The 25,390-nt window shown below is 39.0% G+C and overlaps 1 protein-coding gene across 6 annotated transcripts in view; it reads left to right on the top strand.

The window, feature by feature from the left end:
• The window catches only part of rai14 (retinoic acid induced 14), a 273,963-nt gene that overhangs the window by 105,526 nt on the left and 143,047 nt on the right, over positions 1-25,390 (top strand). For all 6 annotated transcript variants that reach the window (XM_043681189.2, XM_043681270.2, XM_043681357.2 and 3 more), the window contains one exon: positions 18,503-18,633. In XM_043681189.2, the coding sequence (XP_043537124.2) occupies positions 18,503-18,633 (131 nt within the window). The remainder of the gene's footprint in view (positions 1-18,502; positions 18,634-25,390) is intronic.

Raw genomic sequence — 25,390 nt, 5'->3', positions numbered from 1 at the left:
GAAGAACTTCCTGATGAAGGGCTTTTGCCCAAAACGTCGATTTTCCTGTTTCTCGGATGCTGCCTGACCTGCTGTACTTTTCCAGCACCACATTCTTGACTCTAATCTCCAGTAGCTGCAGTACTCAGTTTCGCCTAGTCAAGAACTTCACAGTCCATCTTAGTGAATTCTGTACTTACATCTTCTTCCTCCTGAGTAAATACAGACGTGAAGTACTCATTTAACACTTTGCTAAGGTCCTCCTGCTTCACACACAGATTGCTTCTTTAGCCCCTAATAGTCCGTACTCTTTCTCTGGTTATTCTCTTCACTCTTTCTCTGATTATTCTCTTCCTCTTGATAAACTTGTAGAATATCTAGTGATTCTCCCTAATATTGCCCACTAGCATACTGTTATTCCAGTCCTCCCAATATTGTTCTCTGAATTGCTTTCTTTCTCTCCCAGCCCCACACGTCTCACTTCCTGTGTTTCATTAGGGGCTCTGTTATTTTGCTTTCTTGGAACCTGTTTATATGTTATGCTTTTCCTTTTTATCCTGTCCTGAATCCAAACCTAAGCTTGCAGGTATTCTCACCTTTATCAAAGCATCCCAAAAGTTTCCATTTTATCCCATAAAATTCTTTTTCACCTCCTGTTCAGTGTTGATTTTCCTCTCTGTAGTTGAAATGAGCTTTTACAGAAGAATTACATTTTGTGAGGTTGAGTTTTGATGATCAATCTCTTTTCTGATCTCGTCCTGTCTCCAGCAGAGGTTTTAAGATCTAAAAGTTTAGAAAATGATATTTAATTCATTTAAGTGCTGGCGGATAAAATCAATTGTTGGTAATACTTAATGTGGTTTAATATTTAGCTGTATTCTCTTTCCAACCATTCTATAGTTCTGTTGCCCAGTTGCTGTTGTGGTCTACATGTTTGTACAAGCAGCTTCGGGAAATGCAGTGGAATGGTTTATTTAATCTGCAACTATTTATTTAAAAGAGCACAGAATTAGTGCGGAAATAAATCTGGCCTAAGTCTATAAATGTAAAAAAATTAACTTGCATTCTTTAGGTGAAAAAGAGTTTAAATCATTTTATTCAAGCATTTTTGCTGGCGCTGATCCTGGATTTATTGAAATTCTACAAGTGACCAGAATTTATCGTCAGGGCCAAAGTCCATTAAAGAAAGCATTGTCTTGAAAGATTTGCACTTAAGCTATATTTTCCACTGGGAGTAAGCACCAGTTTCTTCCTTGAAACCTGAAGTTTATAATGTGCCATATAGTTCTGAATTTTTTTAAACTACTTACAAGTATTGTTATAAGATTTGTATTATAGGGATGCAGCATATTTGGAAGGAGAATGAAAAGCAACCTTTTTTATGAATGCTATAACGGTGCAACACAAAAGCTAGCTCTTGAGTCCATCATTCCCATGCTGGCTGTTTGGTACAGTGATGTTTCTGTCTATTGCTTTGATCGTACTTCATAGCAATATCGCCTCTAATTGATGTTAAGTGTGCAAACCTCTGAGGTCCATGCATGGCATCAACCTCCAAACCTGGTAGTCAATGCACCAGTACGCCAAGGGAGCATTGCCTCATAGTTCTTGGAATTTGTTCCTTTTGAATATTTATCCATTTCTCTTTTGAACAGTGTTTCCATTTAGCTATGCTAATGCAACACTGTGCAGCAGGCTTTCGTTTCATGAGAAATACTTCAGTACACAGATTGAGAAAGCTGGACCCTCTTGTTAGCTACTTTTCGAGGTAACTGTTATTTGATGACACTGCTCATAGAGTATGAGCCAGCTGTACTCTTGGTCAGCGAATGGAATGCACTGGAGACTTGATACAATGGTTTTGAATATATGCTTAGTTGCTTCTGAAAGAGCACTGCTTCTCTGCCCGCAGCTAAATTGGTTGGAAAGGACGACTGCAGTAGGCCATGACATGTCTGGATGTCTGGATGTCCTTGATCTTTTGGAAATTGTCCTCCTGATGAGATATTTAACACTATCTGAACATGTTCCTGAGGAGTTGGCTCCAAAGTTCAGGCTCAGTTGACAAATGCAGCAAAGAGTTCACCTTGTTTCCTATCTTTGAAAGTATTCGCAGGCCATGAACCAATTTCAAAGTGGGAAACTGTTTGGGTTTTGTTTTTATTTGGTCTGCCATTGTATCAGTATTGACAGTAAGTCCCAATAAGCAAGTCAATTGTATGGAAAGTTCGCAATTGTTGCTGAGATTGAGTCCTTTAGCTTGTAAGCATTTCAAAACTGTGGATACTCAGGTCATGGTCCTCAGCTTCCTTGCCATATATCAATATGTTGTTCAATGTGGTATTTGACACCTTATAAATTTGGCAAAATTTTGAACATAGTTTGTTGAAAACAAATGGGACTGAGGCTGTCCCAATAGGTGGTCTATTAAAACAAAATCTTCTAAATGGAGTTAAAACTGTGTTCAGCAATTTTGATTGCTTATCTAATGTCACCTGTCAGTACTGCTGCCAACACGTTTTGTGAACCATCTACTTTTAAACAATTTGGCTGTACTCTTGTCGATTATAGTCATAGGATGGATTTCTTTTGCACTGCCTTGTTGCAGTGCTTAAGGTCAACACAAATTCAAATGGATCCACTGGGTTAAGTCACAATAATTGTAACCAAATGTCATTCAGTTGATATTGTCACCAAGGAAGTTACATAAATTCTGGTCATTTCCTCAAGTTGATGTCAGCCACTTGATTCATTTGGATTAACAATTTCCTGCAGGATTTCTGTTCTGTTGTAGATTTTTCTATCTCACAAATCTGTGTTCCGCTATTGGACTTTTTAACTACATGACAGTTGTTATATTTCTGCACATCTTCTAGAAGTGACCTACTGTTTACCAGATTTATCTTTTCAATAGCTAAGCATTGCTTGAAATATTTTCTTGTTCCACACTACTGAGACTAGCTCTTAGCAACTGCTATCAGACCTGGCGCCAGGTCATGGCAACCATGGAAAAGTTTTTCACTATTTTACAGTTTTTCTCACTACAAAATGCATGTGACAATAAAATAATTCATTCATTCATTTTTTTTGTAATGACTTCTGAATGCTTTTAGGGTTTTTGTGTCTTAAGAATTGAATGGATTATGTTGTTGATAATTTATCCGATGATAAGTTTGATCCTTTTAGAATTGATCTGTTTTGATTCCAGTCTTCTGCTTCACTCACCAACTGAATTGATTTCTCCAAAGTTAAATTTTGTTCATACTTTATTGAATTTACTGAAGACTTGTCAGTGATTCTAACAACAGTGCTATCTCTTATGAAGTCATACTTGAAAACTCCTTGTCAAATGTCATCAATTTGTAGAGGTCATCAACAAGGTTATTTCCCCAGATGCTGTTCTTCTTTCAAGGTTTATTTTTTCTCCTAAGATTAAAATAATTTAAGGCCTGTTTCCATGGTGTATTACTGTATGACTCTGACTCTTAATTGTCAAATGCTTGTAGAACTTTGCTAAAAACATCAGTTATTGTCCTAATTAAATTCAAGATTGTGTATTCTTGTTCAGCTTCTGATTTAATGGCTTGTTTGAAAGCCATCCTGAAAGTGCTTCCTTTATCTTAACTGTGACTTCTATTTATTAATTAATCCTCTGTCCATACAAATATACTGCTGCAATACCATGGACTCTTATTAAGTAGTATAATGTGTGGTACCTTATCAGACACCTTCTGGAAATCTGAGATATAGTATATCCCCATTTTGAATAATGTGTCCAATTTTGGACCACACACCTCAGGAAGGACATACTGGCACTGCAGTGTATCCAGCAGAGATTCTCATGGATGATCCCTGGAATGGTAGGCCTAACATATGATGAACGGCTGAGGATCCTGGGATTGTATTCATTAGAGTTTAGAAGGTTGAGGGGAGACATAATAGAAACTTAGAAGGTAATGATGGCTTAGAAAGGGTAGACTCTGGGAATTTGTTTCTGTTAGTTGGGGAGACTAGGACCCATGGGCACAGCCTTAGAATTAGAGTGGGTGAATTTAGAATGGAAATGAGGAGACAATTCTTCAGCCAGAGACTGGTGGGCCTGTGGAATTCATTGCCACGAACCGCAGTGGAGGCCGGGGCGTTGGGTGTCTTCAAGGTAGAGATTGATAAATTCTTGATCTCGCAAGGAATTGAGGGCTACGGGCAGAGTGTGGTTAAGTGGAGTTCAAATGCCCATCAACCATGATTGAATGTTAGAATGGACTGGATGGGCCGAATGGCCTTATTTCCGATTCTGTGTCTTATGGTCTTACTGCTTCCCCACAATCTATCCTGCTTTTTTCCTTAAGGAATTATGATACGGTCTGTCAGGCATGGTTTTCCCTTTCTGAAACTATGCTGACTCAGTTTAATTATATGTGACTTGCTAAATGCTCTACTATTATGTCCTTTATGAATAAATCTATATTATGGGAACAGAATATTATTCAAAGGGAGAAAAACTGCAGAAATTTGTAACACACAGGGATTTGGAAGAATTTGTACATGAAACTCAGAAAACTAGCATGCAGGTGCATCAGGTAATCAGGAAGTCCAATGGAATGTTGTCCCTTATTTCAAGGGTGTTGGAGTATATGAGGAGGGAAGTCTTCCTGCAACTGTACAGGATGCTGGTGTGATCACATCTGGAGTATAGTGAGCAGTTTTGATCCCCTTATTTAAGGAAAAAATATTTCATTGGAGGCAATTCTGAGAAGATTCACTAGGATGTTCCCTGGTATGGAGGGATTGTCTTATTAGTAAAGGCTAAACAAGTTGGGACTCTACTCATGGAGTTTAGAAGAATGAGAGGTGATCCCATTGAAACTTGTAGGATTCTTCAGGGGCTTGACAGGGTAAATGCTGAGAGGATGTTTCCCTGTGTGAGAAAACCTAGGACCAGCTGACTTAGTCTCACAATAAAATGACACCAATTTAAGACAAAGATGAGGAGAAATTGAGGGCTGAGTGTCTCTGTAATTCCTTGCCACAGACAGCTGTGGTGGCAGAGTCCTTGTGTGTATATTTAAGGCTGAGATAAGATTCTTGATAAGGGGAATCCAGGGTTATGGGAAAGGGCAGGAAAGCAAATGTGAGGAATGTTGGATCTACTAAATGGCAGAGTAGGCTTGAGGGGCTGAACAGTCTACTCCTGTTTCTTATGGTCTTATTCTCAGAGACTCAACATTTTCCATATAACACACATTAAGCTAGTTGGCCTTTAGTTGCCTTTTATGTTTTGTATTCCCCCCACCCACCCCCACCCCACACCCCCACACCCTCTTTTTACAAATAAAGGTGTTACATTGACATATTCCAATCCTGTGAGACTTTTCTACAATCTAAGAATTCTTAATGGATGCACTGGTAGTAATCTTCCATCTCTGTAACTATTTCCTTTAATATCCTGGAATGCATCCGATCAGGTCCAAAAGACTTATCAGCTTTTGGCCCCATTAATTTTCCTACTACTATTTCTCTAGTGATAGTTATTATTTATTTCCTCTGCCCATTTTGCTACTCGATTTTTTCCTATTTTTGGAATGCTGTTAGGTCTTCAACCATGAAGTCTAATACAAAGTATTTGTTCAACTCCTCTGCAATTTCCTGGTTCCCCATTATTGTTTCCCCAGCCTTGTTTTCCAAGTAGCCTACGTTCAACTTTGGCATCTCTCTTTTTATGTACTTAAAGAAGCTCTTACCATCCATCTTGAACTTACTTATAAGTTTGTTTTCTTCAAATTTATTTTATTCAAGTTCATTGTTTATTTTCTCCCTTTTCTTTGGTCATCATTTGTTGCATTTTAAAACTTTCCCAATCCTTTGGCATACGACTAATCTTTGCCACATGTTTTTTTTTTCCTTTTTAATTTGATGCTGTTCTTAAGTTTCTGGTTTACCATGTTTTGATTAATCCCCTTCTTTGAATCCTGCATTCTCACTGGAATATATTGAAAGCTGAATCCCTTACTCTTAATACCTTTCCTTTGATGATTTGTATAGCTGCTAATAAGCCCCATTGTCTTAGAATTTTGCTAAAGATTCATTATTTCTTTATTGGCTTCACTGAAGTCTGGTGTGTTAAAGCTGAGTCACATTCTCTTAACAGTTTTACTGAATGACTCTTCAGGGCATCTTGAGATTAGAAAAATGAAATTTCACAAATGCTGGTCTTGTTTTACATTTCCAGTACGGATTTTTCTTTGTTTACTAATTTTGTAAATGCCTGTACCTGTATATGATATACACTGCTGTATACTTATTGTAATTGTTATTATACCGTAGCTTGGTGATTTGTTTATTTATTAAAAACCAGACTCTCTAAAATAAATATCTTTATATGCTACTGAAGACACCAATATATCAGTTTTACTGATTTACATTTTTATCACTTATGTAGCTTAATGTGATCTCTCATTACTGTGGCATTTTTAATGGGCATTTAGTGTGTGTGAAGATGAGCTGAAATTAAAATATACACTGTACATTGAGTATTACATACAAATTGGTTGGAAAAGTCCAGTCCATCAAGCTTGTGAAGAACACTGATTTTATTGTATACCATGTTGAGGTGTAGTGCAACGCTGCATTGAATACAAGTTGCCATACTTAGCATAAACTGCAGTGTAAAATCAGGGAGGCAGCATTAAGTGGAAGGTAGAAATTTTATGTCTTTTGATTATTCTCCAGGCACGTGAAAATAAATGCTGCTGTGATTTTCCACCTTGTATATATATTTTAAAATTTACCTATTTACATCTGTTTGTAGTATTTCAGTTGGGACAGGAGATTGAGGCTAGTCAACTGCATTGAACTGTCGTCAGCAAGGTCAGTCATCCACTGTAAAGCATACTACATGTCTTATCTGCTTTCATCTCAGGATTCTGAAATAAATTCCTTTGTCCACAACTGTAATGGAAAATCCTGTGTAAATGTTGTGTTGTAATTACACCCTTCAGCCTGCTAAACATCTCCATTACACAACTTTCAGGGTTTCAGCACCAAAGGTTTGCTCCTTTGCTTGAACTGACTCTTTCCATGCTTACCCAATTGCTGTACATACTGTGTTTCAAAAACTGATTGAAAGAAAACTATAAAGATAGATTCAGAAATTTTAAGTATTTGCAATCTTAACATCATCTGTAAGCTCTGGTTTGATTAACCTATGCCTTCTAACCTACATCTTCAGAAACTGTACTTTGCCCAATTTTCTCTATTTGAAACACCACAGTAAGTTATTAAATAATACTGTCAAAGTCTTGACAGTTTTGGACACCTGCTTAATCCCGCTTATTCCTGATTAACGGTATTTGAGTAATGCATTTAGATTAACCGTGTAAAATCACATAACGTCATAAGAATTGCCAGTATTTATAATTGGAAACTCTTTCTTAACATTTGCTGGTCTTGCTCTAATAATACATATCCAGCCAATGGTGGGATTGCTGGGTTGCCCATCTCCTTTGCCTTTCTTGATCATGCCACTTGCTTTGTTTCTCCTTGTTTTTAGATACCAACAGCTCTGACCCTTTTAATCCTAACTGGCAGCAGCCTCCAGCATCAAAAAAAAAACTTTACAAAGACAGGCTTTCATTAATTCCTTAACTATAGCTAATTGACCTCAACAGGCTTAAGTTTTCTCTTCATTTTTGGGAATAGAGGCAAGACATTGACGTACACAGCTTGAGCGCTACTATTTTGAGCATCCATCTCCGTTTTAGCCAATTTAGGGCACAAAATTCCAACCGAAACTCAAAACATTTCAAATGTTATCTTCATGAATTTTTTATTGCATTTCTAGACTACTAGACTATTGATAATAAATGAGACATGGGGTACACTTTATATTCCAATAGTAAATTGACCCTATAACATGGAACTGATTCACTAGAATGGAATATATTGTATTCCGCATCTGCTCTTGCATGCGAGTTCCTTTTAGCTCTTGATGTCTTTTTTTTCTGAACAGTTGGTACCCTGCCTGAGTGATCATACATCAACTTAGTTATGACTGTTAGTAGGATGCTTTGATCGTGTGTATAAGTATGGCATGTATACAACACAGCCAAGTCTTCTTGTGCAGTATTTTTGTAATTCAACCATTGAGAATGTCAATTTCTCTGAATACCATATGATACATTTTCTTGGGTTTAACATTTGAAATGTAAGCAATGTTGTCTTACAGCAACTTGCAAACCTGCAAACTCTACCGTTGAGAAGAACAAGAATAACAGACATGTGGAAATACCACATACAAGTCAAGCACACTCCTGATGAGTAATTATATCACAATCCTTTACTGTTGCTGGGATAAGGTTCTGAAAATTCCTTTCCGACAGCAGCTAAGGGTGTTTTTACACTATATGGATAGCTGTTCAAGAAATTAACACCCCATCATCATCTTGGGCACTTAAGGATGGACAACAAATGCCGACCTTGCCATTGACGTATCCAATGTACAAATAAAACCATGCTTACTGAAGCTACACCAAACTATGTGTTAGTTTTAAATTCTGTTAAGATTTTTGAGACAATTTCATTAAATGTTATGATGCAACTACATTTTTTTATTCTCGTACTCATGATTCAGTTCTTTAGTTCCTTTCCCTATTAAAATTTGATAAAACATCAAATTCAAAGCACTCCTAAGGAGTAAGGATAATAATTTAAGTCAGTGCTTCCTCAATAGCTGTGTAAATATCATTCTTGGTGACAATAACATATCGGACTAGGTTCAAAACTCTTAAAATGCAATATTATAAAATATATTTTCTTTATCAGTGTGTCAGCTCTTCCCCTTTTCCACACCCCCATTTTTCTGGTCCAATAGTACATGCTCTTGATATAAACTATACGAATGAAATATCAAACATTCTTCAACTATTAAAATAAATTTTCCCCAAAGTCAACAGACAAGTATGCCTCACTGAGATAGCCAAGATATGATTGCACAATTTAGGTCACTATCATATATATTTTGAAGCAATGCAGTCTCTTTCTTGAAAAACTGTGCCAATATGTTGTCGTTCTCCTCCTGGCCTTGTTTATTTAATATGAATAATTTGACATTGCAAATTGGTATCTCACTAGCACATGAATATGTGTTCCAGAAATCTTTTTTTGTCTCATTGTACAATGGCAATTCTGTATTCTGTGTGAACTTGTCACGGCAGCCTCTGAAGGATGGCAGAGGGCTAATCAATGGGATGTCTGTACTTTTGGTGGTAATGCTTTGATTTGATGGTACAAAGAAAACTTGTTTCTGAGGAGTTTGTGAAACAGGATACTTTCTAGCAGATCTAACGGTGACTAGATGAGCAAAGAAGGAACGAGAAAAGGAACAAACAACTGCAGTAATGAAACGCATGTTTCTGTGTTCATTTCTCTCTGTAGATGTAAGTACTTTGTCGGTTTAACTCTAGGTTAATGTTTTTATCTTTAACTTCATATTGAAGGAGTATGATGTTTCATTTTGAACACTGTACTTTGGGTCCAAATAGTGTGACTGATAGATATCCTGTACTTAGTTTCTCATAACAAGATTTATGATTTATCCTCATAACAGGATTTTGAAGAAAAAGTTGCAAACCTTAAAAACAAAAAAAATGGCAGGAAGTGTTTAAAATATCAATCTTGATTATTATCTTTTGAAACAATAAAACAAAATAATTATTTGGGTAGAATTCCTTGTCAGAAGTTGCTGCCATTTTATAACGGATTCTGAAATGTTTTTCCTGACACACATTAAAAGTTATGGTGTTGTAATTGACTGGTGAGCCTACACAATAGTCAGTTTCAGTAAGTCCCTGATGTCACTTGGATCAAATGCATGAGTTTGATGTGGGGAAAAAATGGAAACAAAAGTGAAGTTTGAAGACTTGGATTTTTATCGAGAGGTAAAAGTAAATTGCTGAGTTGCTATTGTCGATTCTCCTCTGTTCAATCACTCCATGAAAGCTGATTATAATTGTACATTATAATGGGTACCAAATATTGATTAAATTGTTTGTATGTGTATAAGTTAATGGCAGTGAAAGTTGAGCAGCATTGAAGCCAATATTTTAAAAATAATTTGCATGTGTAAAGCAAACAAATGCGAAGACAGAACTGTTGCAAATCGAATTTAAAATGTTGCATTGTAACAGTCTGATTCCGATCTCCCATCTCTCAAAAAACATCCAAGTTATCGATACCTCAGTGGAAAGTGATAATGATCAATATTGATAAAGTAGCAAATCTATAGTTGAACAATCCGTAGAAAGCAATTTGTACCAGTATGTTTGGCTGAAGTTTTAATGAAAATATTTTGTTCTCAGTTACCATTGATGATAACACAGTGATTTGACTTGCTGTGTAGAAAATAGTTGGTATAGTTGAACATTTAAGAGCAGTAACTCCACTTCACAAACAATTCATTGTTTGTGAAGTTGATGGGAAGCCTATAATACGTGAGGGTTGATATACATCTGTGCAGAGGGGTAAAGTCAAACTCATTCTTTCTAGTATACAATGATAAAGCATTCGATGTAATCTAACTACAGACTGTTGTCAGTTCCAGTGTTATTAAACTTCACAATTTGTTGGAATATGGTTTCAAAACCCATTTATTAAAGTAACTGATGTACAAACTTCTGAGATGTCAAGGAATAATTGTAATGATTTTATCAATATTTTTTCCTGCAGTCTCAGTGGCCCTGCAATATGTGAATTTTTAGACAAAGTTGAAAGATATCCAAGTTTGTTGCTAAAACTGCGAGATACCATGAATAGCTCTCACTTGTAATTTAAAAAAATGTTTCCTGTTCCCCCTATCAGTTGGCTGGTCAATAACGTTCTTTGTTCCAAATTAACATTACAGTTGTAATGGTACCTTACCTCAAACGAGTAATGTAAGAATTCCTATGTACTGCTTTTGATGGGTTTCAGATCCCACAGCAAACAGTAGGGAGTTCTTCCAGTACTTTGACCAACTCAACTAATAACGTTTTTTTAAAACCCATCATTCATCTTTATGCACATTTATAATGTGGGGAGAAAACTGCTGATTTGTGTACAAGATGCATTGTTTCAGTTCAAAGTAATTCAATATCTCTGAAGCTTTCTGGAGACATTAAGTGTTGTAATCTGTATATCTGCTGAAGATGCTGACTTGTGTTACAGTATTATTCAGTGACCTTTGATACGTTGCCCAAGAGGTTGCTTATAAGATCCTTGACGTTGAATTTCTGTTTGATTCTGTATGACATGCACATATTTTCAGTTCGATCACAGAAGAGAACTCAGGAGTTGGATCCCTGGCTAAAATTTATTAAATCATCTACAATGATACAATCGTAGAGAAAAAAATGTAAATATTTTCATGCCACACCATGGACAGCTATCAAGCCATTAAATATTATTATAAAATAAAGCTTTGAATAATTTGGCACTATTTTAATGTTTCAGAATGTTTGTTCATGTAGGAGTAAGCAAGAATTCAAACCACAAAATAGTCTAAGGTTATTCCATATTTCTCAGTCTTCGGAAACATGTATATAGTTTGGTGTTGAATTTGCTAAAAATTTCACACGTTTCTCTCTCATTTCATTTTGCTTCTTGTGTTCTAATCAGTTGTGTGAAGCCCAATGAGCTGCAGAGCAGTGTGGTTCAGTGTGTGATTCACACAGTTAGAGAATTGTTGCAACACAAGTAATTCAGCCCAGTCTGTCTGACATGCTAGTCTGGATGTCTTGGAGTGAGCAGCCAAGAGATGCAAAAACACTTCCTTGATATAATTGTACAGCTACGTGAAATTTCCTACTCCGCTTCCTCTGCAGAAGATGAAAGGTTATCAGGGTTATGTGGGAATGTAGAATAAATGTTAAAATCAGACTGCCCATGATCTTATTGAATGGGAGATCAGCCTTATTCTTGCTCCTTGTTCGTATATTAGTATGCTCATAACGTGGCCACGTTTTATTTTTCAACTTGGTTTGGGAATTCAGCGTTGGAGCATTCTGGGTTTCAGCTTGCTTTACACTGGTTTAAGCATGCTGTTCAACATCTTTTGTGGGCGGCACAGTGGTTAGCACTGCTGCCTCACAGCGCCAGAGACCCGAGTTCAATTCCCACCTCAGGCGACTGACTGTGTGGAGTTTGCACATTCTCCCTGTGTCTGTGTGAGTTTCCTCCGGGTGCTCCGGTTTCCTCCCACAGCCCAACAATGTGCAGGTTAGGTGAATTGGCCATGCTAAATTGCCTGTACTGTTAGGTGAAGGGGGAAATGTAGGGGATTAGGTCTGGGTGGGTTGCGCTTCGGTGGCTCGGTGTGAACTTGTTGGGCCGAAGGGCCTGTTTCCTCACTGTAAGTAATCTAATCTAATCTTCCACCAGCCCAGCTATTGTTCTGTTTCTCCATTCATCTGAAGGTGGTAACTCACGATGGAACATACTTCCTTGAGTAATCATCGAGTTCTTAACTCTCTCTGATTTGTGTGAACCTGAGTATCAGGAGATTATGGAGCTAGAATTCCACCTACTCATTTCCTCCTTGTCTTTTATCAAGAGTGACTGGAAATTGGGAGCAGAAGGCCTGACTATTGTCTTCCTCAACATCATAGCTCAGAATGCTGGCAGCTAATTGAAGATGTTGGCCCGTTAGTAATGTAACTAGGACTAGTCACCCAGACTCCCAGGCAAATGCTGTAGGCTTTAGGTTCCAATACCACTGCTGTAGCTGATAGAATTTGGCTTCAAATAATCACATCTGGAATTAAAAGCACTCTCAACAATGGTGATCGTGAAACTATCAATGATAGACATCTAAACAAAATCTACTAAGCTTACCTGATCACTTAGCTACATGTGACTCCAGACTCTCTTCAAAATGACTGACTCTTAACTGCCATCCAAACTAGCCTAGCAAGCCACTTAATTCAAGGGTAATTAGGGATGGACAATGACTAGTGGCTTTGCCAGGAGTGCCTACAGCCCGTGGGAAAAAAAAAGACTGAGAAGTCTTTGTTTGAGTCTTGCTTACTCCTGCATGAACAAAAATTCAGAAACATTAAAATAGTGCCAAATTATTCTAAGCTTTATTTTATAATAATATTTAATGACTTGATAGCTGTCCATGGCATGGCATGAAAATGATGGAAAAATTCAAAGAACAAGTATTATCAGAATCTCAATGCCAAGAAAGATTTATCTGATTGTTTTCCTCTAGCCTTAAATGATGGCTTCAGAACTCACCCTTGCGAGGTAATTGCCTTGTATCTCTTTTTTTCATCTAATGAGGATGTCACTGGCTGAGTTTGCATTTGCAACACATCACCACAAGTCCTTGAGAAAATGCTGATTGTCTGCCTCCTTGATCATTTGGTGTAGACACACACAGGGCTGGTTGGGGATTCCCAGGATTTTGACACTGAAGAAATGGAAAAATATTTCAAAGTCAGGGTTGTCAGTAAATAAAACAAAGAGCTGCAGCTGGTGGAGATCTGAAACAAAACAAATTGCTGGTGAAACTCAGCAGGTTTGGCAGTATCTGTGGGAAGAAAGCAGAGTTAGCATTTTGAATCTGGTGACTTTGTTAGAAAACATTTTTGTTTCAGGATTGTAAGTGGCCTGGCAAGAAAGTTGGAGGAGATGTGCTGCCATGTATCTGACCTTTGTCCTTTGCAGTAGTAGTGGCCACAGGTTTGGAAAGTGCTGTCGAAGGAGCCTGAGTGAATTTCTGCAGTGCATCTTGTAGATGGTATTCAGTGTGTCATGGTGGAGGGACTGAATGTCTGTTTGTGGATGTGATGCTAAACACGTGGGCAGCTTTGATCTAGGTAGTCAATTCTTGAATGTTGTTGGAACTGTACTCATCCAGACAAGTGGGGAGTATTCCAAACACACCTGATTTGTCCCTTGTAGATGATGGACAGGCTTCAGAAAATCAGGAGGTGAGCTTCTCACATAGCATTCCTAGCCTTATAGCCACTATATTTCGACAGCTAGTCCACTTAAATTTGTGCGCAAAGTTAACCCTCATGATGATAGTGGGCAATTCAGTAATAGTAATACTGTCAAGGGAAAATAATTGGATTGCCTCTTGTTTGGGATGGTCATTGCCTTGTACTTGTATAGAGTGAATGTTACTTGCCACTTGTTACCCCAAATCTGGATATTTACCAAATTTGGCTACATTTGAATGTCGACTGCTTCAGTATTTGAGGAGTTGCAAATGGTCGTGAACATTGTGCAATCATCAGCAAACAGCCTCACTACTGGAACTGGATTTAATTTTTGTGGGTGATCCCATCACAGTGATAGGAGGCAATTGTCGATAGAATGGGAATTACTCTCTGAGTGGGAGCGGACTGGAAGATCCAGAAGGGGAAGTTCGAATAGTTTACAGTAACTCAGGCTCTCTACCTCCAATTATCAATGCCCAATGAGAGCATAGGAATTTCCAACGCCAGGACGTCTGGCGGTAAAGTGGAAACATTACTAATTATACAAAGGTGTTGAGCAGAAATGGCAGGAAGCTGGAAGTTCATGGGCCTTTGGACAATAACACAAAAAAAAACATAAAACACAGGGGTGAGGAAAGTTCATGGGTCACATGCAGAGCTTGAGAGTCACTCATACTGAAATGAAGTAGAACCTTGCTATGTTGGACTGAAAATCAATGGCAGGAAAAGAAATACCCAATATGGCTGACATCACCTGCAAAGTGAGCAGATTAAATTACTTTTATCCTTCTGAGGTTGACTAAATATCTTTGATTTTGAGGCTGTGCTGTAAAATGATAAGGCATAGGAAGAGAGGTAAGCCATTCAGCCCATAGAGTTGACTGCATTGTTCAATGACAACATGACTGATCAGGTAATCTCGAACTCTACCTTCCTGTCTTTTCCTTATAACCTTGATTCCCTTATTGACTAGAGTTACTGATGACCATGAAACCATTTTCAATTTCAGAAAAACATCGGGCTAACTAATGCCCTTCAGAGAAGGAAACCTGCCATCCTCACCTGGTCTGGCCTACATGTGACTCCAGGCCCACAGCAATGTGGTTGACTCTCAATTACTCTCTGAAACAGTCTATCAAGCTACTCAGTTGTATCAATCACTATGAAGTCTCAATAAAGAAATGAAACCAGATTACCTACCTGGTTTGACCTAAACACCAGAAAAGACAATGGCAAAAACCACCCTATCAACTCTGCAAAGTACTCCTTACTAATATCTGGGGGCTAGTGCCAAAATTGAAAGAGCTGTCTCACAGACTAGTCAAGCAACAGCCTGATGTAGTCTTACCCGTGGAATCACACCTAACAGACAATGTCCGAGATGCCACCATCTCCAGCCCTGGATTAGTCCTATCTCAAAGGCAGGACAGACACAGCAGAGATGGCAGCACAGTGTGGTATATCCTCTTGAAGTCTTCAAAATTGACTCTGGACCCTGTGTGATGCTATGAACCATGAACAGCAGAATTGTACTCCAACACAATTTGTAGCCTCATGACTCAGCATATCCCCCACTCAACCATTGCCATCAAGCTGCAGGATCCACCCTGGTTTAATGGAGATTGAAGGAGGACCTGCCAGGAGCGGCACCAAGCATATCTAAAAATGAGGCGTCAACCTGGTGCACCTAACAAGCAGGACTACTTGCATGCCATACACGACAAGTAATAGACAGAGCTAAGTGATCCCACAACCAACCAATCAGACCTAATATCTGAAGTCTGGTACGTCCAGTCATACTTTACCTCCAGTGGGCAATTAAACAAGCCACTGGAGGAAGAGCCTCCACAAATATTTCCATCCTAAATGATGGAGTTGCCTGATACATCAATGCAAAAGATAAGGCTGAAGTATTTGCAGAAACCTTCAGCCAGAAATGTTGAGTGGATGATCAATCTAGTCTGTAGCATCTCAGATACCAGTCTTTAGCCAATTTAGTTTACTTCATGTGATATCAAGAAAGGGTTGGAGGCACTGGATAATCCAAAGTCAATGGGCCTTGACAATGTTCAGCAATAGTACTGAAAACTTGTGCTCCAGAACTTGCCACTCCCCTTGCTAAGCTCTTCCAGTACAGTTACAACACTGGCATTCACCTGACCATGTGGAAAATTGCCCAGGTATATCTTGTATACAAAAAGCAGGACAAATCCAACTAGGCTAATTACCATCGCATAGTCTATTTTTAATCATCAGCAAATCATCAACAGCACCTGCTCAGCAATCACCTGCTCAGTAACACCCACTTTGGTTCCACCAAGGTCACTCAGCTCCTGACCTTGGTTCAAACATGGACAAAAGAGCTGAATTCCAGAGGTGAGGTGAGAATGACAGCCCTTGGCATCAAGGCTGCATTTGATGAAATGTGGCATAAAGGAGTCTGAGCAAAACTGGAATCAGTGGGTATCGGAGACGAACTCTCGGCTGGTTGGAGTCATACCTGGCAGAAAGGAAAATAGCTGTTGTGGTTATTGCAGGTCAGTTATCTCAGCTTCATGACATCTCTGTAGGAGTTCTTCAGGTAGGGTTCCAGGCAGGATCATCTTCAGCTGCTTCATTAATGACCTTCCCTCTATTATAAGGTCAAACATGGGATGTTCGCCAATGATTACACAATGATCAGCACCTTTTGTGATTCCTTAGATACTAAAGCAGTCCATGTTCAAATGCAACAAGATCTGGATAATATCAAGATTTGGACTGACAAGTGGCAATTAACATCTGTATCACACAAATGCCAGGTAATGACCATCTCCAATAAGAGATGATTTAATCACCACCCCTTGATATTCAATGGTGTTACCATCACTTAATCCTCCACTATCAAAAACTTTGGGATTACCTTTGACCAGAAACTCAACTGAACTCACCACATTAAATACAGTGGCTACAAGAGCAGATCAGAGGCTGAGAATACAGCAGCGCTTCCTCACTCCCCAAAGCCTGTCCACCAACTACAAGGCACAAATCAGGAGTGTGTTCCCCTATTGATGGGTGCAGCTCCAACAATACTCAAGGAGCTTGACATGATCCAGGACAAAGCAGCCTGTTTAATTGGCACCACGTCCACAAGCATTTACTCTCTCCTCCACCGATGCCCAGGAGCAACAGCCTCTACGATCTGCAAGATGCACAGCACAAATTCACCAGAGAACCCTGGATAGCTTGATCCAAACCCACAACGACTTCCATCTCGAAAGATAAGGGCAGTAGATACAAAAGAATCTTCAAGTTTGCCTCCTAAGCCACTCACCATCCTGACTGGGAACATGCCGATCGGCCCAAAGTTGCAGAATACCAAGAAGGTAGCTCACCACCAACCTCTTAGGGGAGTAACTAGGGATGAGTGAAAAAATGTTGGCCCAACCAGGAACACCCACATCTCATGAATGAATTAAAAAAAAGACGTGAAGTGAAATGCTGGAAATGCACTCATCTGTCAGTATTTCTGGGAGAGTGAAAACTGCTATGCTAAAGTTTTTTGATTGGATCTGTTATTTCTGGTGAACAGATGTTCCCCTACTTGTCTATACCAGGTACTGATTAGCCTTTAGATTAGTTACAGTGTGGAAACAGACCCATCAGCCCAACAAGTCCACACCAACCCCCCAAAGCGCACCCACCCAGACCCATTCCCCTACGTTTACCCCTGCACCTAACACTACGGACAATTTAGCGGGGCCAATTCACCTAACCTGCACATTTTTGGACTGTGGGAGGAAACCGGAGCAAACCCACACAGACACCGGGAGAATGTGCAAACTCCACACAGCCAGTCTCTTGAGGCAGGAATTGAACCCAGGTCTCTGGTGCTGTGAGGCAGCAGTGCTAACCACTGTGCCACCGTGATCTGATCGGCCAACACTTTTAATTGTGATGATGTGTTAAAACCTCCTTAAAATCACGTTGTTCCCTTCCAAAAGAAGAATTGATTGATGTGTCACATAATTCAGTTTTGTTCTGAAACTAATTATTTTGTAGTTGCAGATATTGGAAACATGAACTGTATGTTATGAAATCTGAGGAAAATCTATCTGGTTATGTGAAATTGGAAAATGTGTTGGAAATACCAGACTTGCGTTTTTTTTTAATACCAGGCTTTATATCTTATACAGAGATGCAGTGCGCTGCTCCCACAGGATCAATTCAGGCAGAGAGCCAGTCAATACGTCGAGAGGCTGGTGTCAGCAGTTTTAGGTGGTTCGCGGTGCAGTGTATCTGAGTAGTCCAGTTAAACGTTGTTATGGAGAATGCCTTGCAAGATCTGAAATTCCTCTTTTGTCTAGACATATGTGTCAACTGTAAGGTCTTTTCATTCAGCTACCTTTGCAAATTTTTGGAGCCTGGGAGGGAACCTGTCACGGATGTGCTTCTAATTCTGCATTTAGGTTGCTGTTTAATGCATTGCTTGTGTTTGAGCTGTTACGTCCCCGAATAAAAGCCTATATCTCCGCACTCTCACTGTTTTTCTCTGTGCATTGCAGGCACATGAATGGAACAAGAATGATGACCGACTACTGCAAGCTGTGGAGCATGGCGACACAGAGAAAGTGTCAGCTCTCTTGGGCAAAAAAGGGATCAGTCCCACAAAACTGGACAGCGAGGGGAAGTCTGCGTAAGTGAACTATAGACTCACTCTTATTCTTTAAAGCAAAATTATATTTTTCTGTTTGTTTTCTAGCTTATTTGGGATTATTTCAATTTTTAAAAAAATCGATTCTATGTTTTAGTTAGAGTAGCTAATTGTTATCATGTTATTTCTGCAATATTAGATCTTAATATAGCTTCTAGTGATATATCCTCCCCTAAGTGTTGGAAACCCCAAAGGGAGGAAGTATTGTGTTGGTAGTGGAAATGCTGATTCAAAAATAATGATTGATGGTTAGTACTGAGTATTAACTGTATACAGTAAAGGTCATGTTTCTGATTTTTCAAGTCTCAGATCGCCATTGAAAAATACATTTTGTCTTTGACTTAGAAAAGATCTACTATACAGCAGTGACGCATTTTTATTGCACATTATGACAATCAGCTTTTGAAGTTAATGATGTTACCAGAACTTTTTTTCGAATGACAGTGATAAGCAGCATGAAATTTAATATGAGCTGTTTGGAAGTTGATCTGAACTGTGTGCAATATTCTAATACAAGTAGATTTTGGCAGAATTGTAGATTCTTAAAATATCATGTTACAGGAAATATCGTAAGTCTACATCAGACTTAATTTAGGTTTTTATTAATACAGATCCTTTGCATTTTAAATCCATTTTGCATTTGTAAACTAGCTGAAGTAATTAGCAGCTTTGGATGAAGGACAAATGTCATTCATCAGTCATTTTAAAATGGTTTTCAGCTTTGTGTCTTGGACTATGTAACCTTAATTCTTAAGAAGCATTAATCAATTTGATGCAACACTTGATATTTATAGTTGACTTCAGTCACAGAAATTGTTCTGAGGTCATCATCATTTCCTTCATGATGAATGAGTTTCATAAAAATTATTGCACAGAATATATAAGACCACTATATCATTATTTGCATTGATTGGAATTTTGTAAGTTGCAAATATATGAATTAGGAGAAGATCATCCAGCCCCTCAAGCCTTTTGCACCATTCAATAAAATTATGGCTGATTTGTTTGTTTTTAGAATTCCACGTTCCCATCTACCTTGATAACTTTGATTCCCTCATTTGACAAAGATCTACCTTTGCCTTCACCATCTTCTGAGGAAGAGAGTTCAAAAGTTCTCTGAGGGAAAAGAATCAGTTCTTCAGGGGTGACCTCTAGTGCTGGATCACACACTAGAGGAAACATCCTTTTATGCTTCAATCCCATTATCCTTCACTCTTCTAAACTCTAGTGAATGCATACCCAATTTGTCCAACCTTTTACCTTACAACAACACACATTCCAAGTATCAATTTATAAATCTCCTCTGAACCACCACAACCACCAATTCTTCCTTTATTAACTGTACACAGTATTCAAGATGTAGTCTCAGTAATGCCCAATACAACTGTAGCGGTAACATCCTTAACTTTATGTTCAATTTTTCTTGTCAGAATGTATAGCATACCTTAACTCTCATTATTACTCGCTGTAGCTGTGTACTGTGCATTAATACGAAAGCAGTTAGAGGTTTAGCTCAGTTGCTGGACAGCTGGTTTGTGATGCAGAGAGATGCCAACGGTGTCACACTAGCTGAGGTTACTATGGTTCTCCCTATTAACTTCTCCCCTTTCCAGTGATGTGGTGACTGTCAGGTTAGATTGCCACCAGTTAGTCTTCTCTCTGATGAAATTATAGTGACTTTACTGTTTTTAACCTTACTTTATACCATATGTCTACCACCTTATCAAATGCCTTCTGGAAATACAAACACAGTACATTTTCAGACTCCCCTTTATCCACAGTCAAAAAGTGTGGCACTGGTCTGGCAGCATCCGAGGCGCAGGAGAGTTGATGTTTCGGGCATAAGCCCTTCATCAGGAATGTGGGGGTGGGGGAGAGAGCTGAGAGGTAAATAGGAGGGTGGGGGGAAGGTAGCTGGGAAACCCCACAACCCACCCCCACCTTCCTATTTATCACTCAGCACTCCCTCCCCAATCACAGATTCCTCATGAAGGGCTTATGCTCGAAACATTGATTCTCCTGCTCCTTGGATGCTACTGACCTGCTGTGCTTTTCCAACGCCACACTTTTGACTCTGACTCTCCAGCATCTGCAGTCCTAACTTTCTCCTAGTCACTGTAACCTTACTGCGAAGCCTTTTCCGAGGGTGCCCACCTTGAAGAAGTTCTCCACCTCCCTCGACAAGGAACTCGGTGAGTTTCTCTCTGATTGTATCCTTCAGGTCATCTTCCCTACCTTCCCAGTTTCCTTCCACCCCCCTCTCCCCAAGTCTTCCTATTTATCTCTCAACCTCCTCAACCCCACCCCTCATCCACCCCTCCATCCATCCTGATGAAGGGCTTATGCCCGAAACATGGACTGTCCTGCTCCTCAGATGCTGCCTGACCTGCTGTGCTTTTCCAGTGCCACACTTTTTGACTCTAATCTCCAGCATCTGCAGTCCTCACTTTATCCACAGTGCATGTTATGCCTTCAGAGAGTTTCAATAAATTAGTTAAACATGATTTCCCTTTCACAAAGCCATGTTAACTCTTTCCAATTGCCATGAGCTTTTCTAAGTCCATGTTAATGATGCTACCATGACAGATGTCAAGCTAACTGGTCTACTGTTTCCTGCTTTCTGCCTCTCTCCCTTTTTGAATAAAAGGATTTGATTTGCTATTTTCTACTCTCTTAAAATGGAAACCAGTGAATTTTGGAAAAATAACACCGCCTTTGGTTTCTACTTATTTTAAGACGTAAGAATGAAGTCGATCAGGTCACTGGCCTTGTCAGCCTGTTGCTCTATTAGTTTGCTCTGTACTTCTTCCCCAGTGTTTGTAATTTCACCAAATTCCTCTTTCTCTTTCACCTCCAGATTTTTAGACAATAGACAATAGGTGCAATTTATATCTTCTATAGTGAAGACAGAAGCAGGGTATTTGTTCATTTCAACTGTCATTTCTTTATTATCTACAATTAACTCTGCATCTTCAAGCTCTAGAGGAGCACATACATTTTAGTTACTTTTTTTGAGTAACTGAAGAAACTGTCCATTTTTACAATTCTTAGCTAGTTTTATCTTCCTAATAATTTTTTCTCCTGATTAATCTTTTAGATTTTCTCTGCCATTCTTCATACAAAATTATGTTTGAAGTGGGTGTCCAAAATGGTCTCTATAAAACTGTAGATTCCTCTTTGAATGCTCACCTGTTATTCATGCATGACCTACAGGGTAAAATTGAAGAATCTAAACTGGAGTTAGGTGATTTATAATTGGTCTGCGTGTTGTTGGATTTGGGAGGAAAGGTTCTGTCAAAATTACCGTTTCTGTTTTATCTACTAGTTCCTGCTGGAAAATTTACATAGATATCAAGATAGGATTAGAAGGTAAAGTGAGAGGATGGCCTTTCAGAACTTGGGCTTAAGAAACTGAATGCACAGCTATCAGCAATGAAGCAACTAGGATCAGAAGGAAGTAAGATGCTAAAAATAGAGGGGTACATTCAAGAAAGAAAGATTCAAGACCATGAATAAATTTGTAAACAAGGATGTGAATTTTAATATTAAAATATTGTTTGTTGAGGGTGTAATGAAGGTCAGGAAAATGGGAATTGTTACATGTTAAGTCACAAGCAACAGAGGTTTGAATGGAACAACAAACAAATTGTTGCGAAACCCGGCAGATCGGGCAGTATCTGTGGGACAAAAGCAGAGTTAAGGTTCGAGTGCAGTGACTGGATGAGCTTGGATGACCTTGAGTTAAGGAGTGTGAAATGCAAGATATCAGTCAGGAATGCATTAGAACAACAAAGCTAAGAGGCAGTGATACAATAGAAGAAGACCAGCAGCAGATGAGTTTCAAGAATGAGGAGGTTCTCATAGAATGAGGGGGAGGGGGATCTCATTAGAAACCCTTGAAATTATAACAGGACTAGACAGGATAGATTGAGGAAGGATGTTCCTGATGATGAAGGAACCCAGAACTAGAGATTACAATCTAAGGATTTTAGGTAGGCCATTTCATTTAGGACTGAGGTGAAGATAAATATTTTCACCCAGAGAGTGGTGAGTCTGTGGTATTCTCTGCCCAGAAAATGGTTGTAGTCAAAACATTGAATGCATTCAAGAAGGAATTAGATGTAGTTCTTACATCTAAAGGGATCAAGGGTTATGGGAAGAAAGTTAGAGCAGGGTACTGATTGGATGATTAACCATGATTATGTTGAATAGCGAAGCAAGCTTGAAGAGCCAAATGGACCACAGCTGCTCCTATTTACTATGCTTCTATGAAATGGGTTGAAGCTTAGCAATATTGGTTTGGCAGCTGCCACCTGGGGAGCCTTAATGAATTTCTGCAGTGCATCTTGTAGCTGGTACAAACTGCTGCTAATGAGTATTGATGGTGAAGGTGGAGAATGTTTGATGTCGCGTTCATCAAGTGGGCTGCTTTGTCCCGGATGGTGTCGAGCTTCTCCAGGCAAATAGGTTGTTTCTCCTGATGCTCCTGACTTGTGCCTTGTAGATGTGGGCATACTTTGTGGAGTCAGGAAGTTAGTGATTCATTGCAGGTCTCCAAACCTCTGACCTACTGTTTATAACCATTGTAATTATATGGTTGGTCCTATTAAGCTTCATAATGTCTAGGTGCTGATAATGGGGGATTCCATGATGGTCATGCTATTGAATATCAAGGGATGACAGATAAATTCTTTCTGGTTGGCACCAGGATATTGTTCAGATCCTGTTACATTTGGACATGGATTGTTTCACTTTGAGTTGAAAATGATGTTGAACATTGTGCATCTTCAGCAAACAACCCCAGTACTGACATTACAAGAGAGTGAAGGTCATTGGTGAAGCAGCTGAAGATGTTTGGGCATGTCACTAACCTGGGGAACTGGATTGTCATCATGGCCTAGTGTTTAAGGTAATGGATTTGAAATCTGTTGAGGTGACCCTATGCAAGTTGAATCCTACTGACTGTGCTTCTCATTGTTCACTTGGAAGGACTTTTGTGGCACAGTGGTAGTGCACTTACCTCTGAGCCTGGAGGCCCTTGTTCTAATCACACTTGCTCCAGAGGCAATCAATAACATTTCATTGTCACTTACCCTGAAAACCTCCTGCAAGATAAAACAAAGATGCTGCCACATTTCTCCTGCAGGAATATCCTGAAGCTGAGATGATTGACCTCTAAATACCAAAACCTCACCATCTTTCTTTGTGCCAAGTACGGCTCTGAACCATGGATCAGTTTCCCCTAACTCTGCACCAGCATTTAGTCTCAAGGAATTAGAGATGGGCAAAAAAATCTGGCCAAATCAGCAAAGCCACAGCTATAATTTTTTTTTTTAAAAAATGTATTGTGCTGAAGTAACCAGCCAGCATTTTGTTAGTGAGACTTGACTAGTCAGTGCTTTCCTGGGTGGCTTCTCATCTTACAGCCTATGTAAACTCATGATCTCTCTAAAAAAGTTTCTCTTTCATTAACTCTCAAAAATGCTTCCCTGTCTCATAACTGCATAGTTTGAAAATTATGACCATTATTTCACATTCCCCCCACCTTGCCCCACCTTTGCATTCCCCTCTTGGGATTCTTGTAACTTCCATCAATCCTCCAATTCCACGACCTACATTCCCTCATTTGAGTCACTTGTTAACTGTAGGATTCTAGTTACCTAGGCCTAAAACCAGGGCTTCCCAAGCTGTGAATTATGAATTGAGATCTTGGGCTAGCAAACTCTGAGGCAACGATGGCTCTAAAACTTCGACTGTTTTCTGCCTGCTGTGAGGCCCCTTTAAATGTTTGAGATTATGTTTTTGTTGGTTTAAATGGCCCAATTAATAGTTCTTTGAAGCCCTGATTGCTGCTACTGCTGTTACAAAGAAAAATATTAAATTGGCAGTGTTAATTTTGTATTTCTGGAAAAATCCTGCCTTTTCATCAATTCACTCATGCTTTACACCTGTTTTATTTTTATCTCATTCCTATAGCCCCTAAATTTTAATTCTGGCATCTCCTCTTCAAGTCTTGAAGCATTAAAATAGATCATAAAATGTAGAAGCAGAGGTAGGCCATTCAGCCCATCAGGTCTGCTCCACAATTCAATGAGATCATGGCAGATTTGACCCACAATTCCATTTTCCTATCTTATTCCCTCATGTCTACAGGTTCACATAATCAAGAACAGGGTTGTAAAACACTAACCTAAACTCAGTAAACGGTTTTGCCTTTACACCGTTCTCCTCCGTTAAGATGGTTCTTGAAGCCAACCTATTTGACCAACCTTTTGGCCATCTATCGTGATGTTCCATATATGACTTGATGTCACACTTCATGTGATAATGAAGTTACTGTGCAGTACACTGGGATATTTTCCCATGGTAAAGGTGCAAGTTTTGTAGACCCTCTATTGATAATTGCAAATAATATTAAAAGCAATTTTCTGTTTTTGGAAATGATAAAAACTTTGCAATAGATTTTTTTGTAAGCTTTTCCTCAGGATATTTAAGTAAAGTCTGATTTTGGAGAATTTGTCTGTGGTAGGTAGGCCCTGGGAGCTTTAATTGAGTATAATGAAATGATCCATGGAGAGAGCATTATTTATAAACCTCTGTTGACTTTTGTAAAGATTGCATGCTTTCATACGATGTTAAATTTGGGCATGTAATCAAATCACTGAATTTCAAATTTCAAATAAAATATGTAGTTGTTTCAAATCGTTTGGATGCTATCATGGAGACAGGAACAAAAACC

The sequence above is a fragment of the Chiloscyllium plagiosum genome, unplaced genomic scaffold (assembly GCF_037043375.1).
Source record: "Chiloscyllium plagiosum isolate Xiang-an unplaced genomic scaffold, Cpla_swu_hap1 HiC_scaffold_1, whole genome shotgun sequence".
NCBI classification, from domain to species: Eukaryota; Metazoa; Chordata; class Chondrichthyes; order Orectolobiformes; family Hemiscylliidae; genus Chiloscyllium; species Chiloscyllium plagiosum.
This window is presented reverse-complemented; position numbering and strand designations above follow the sequence as displayed.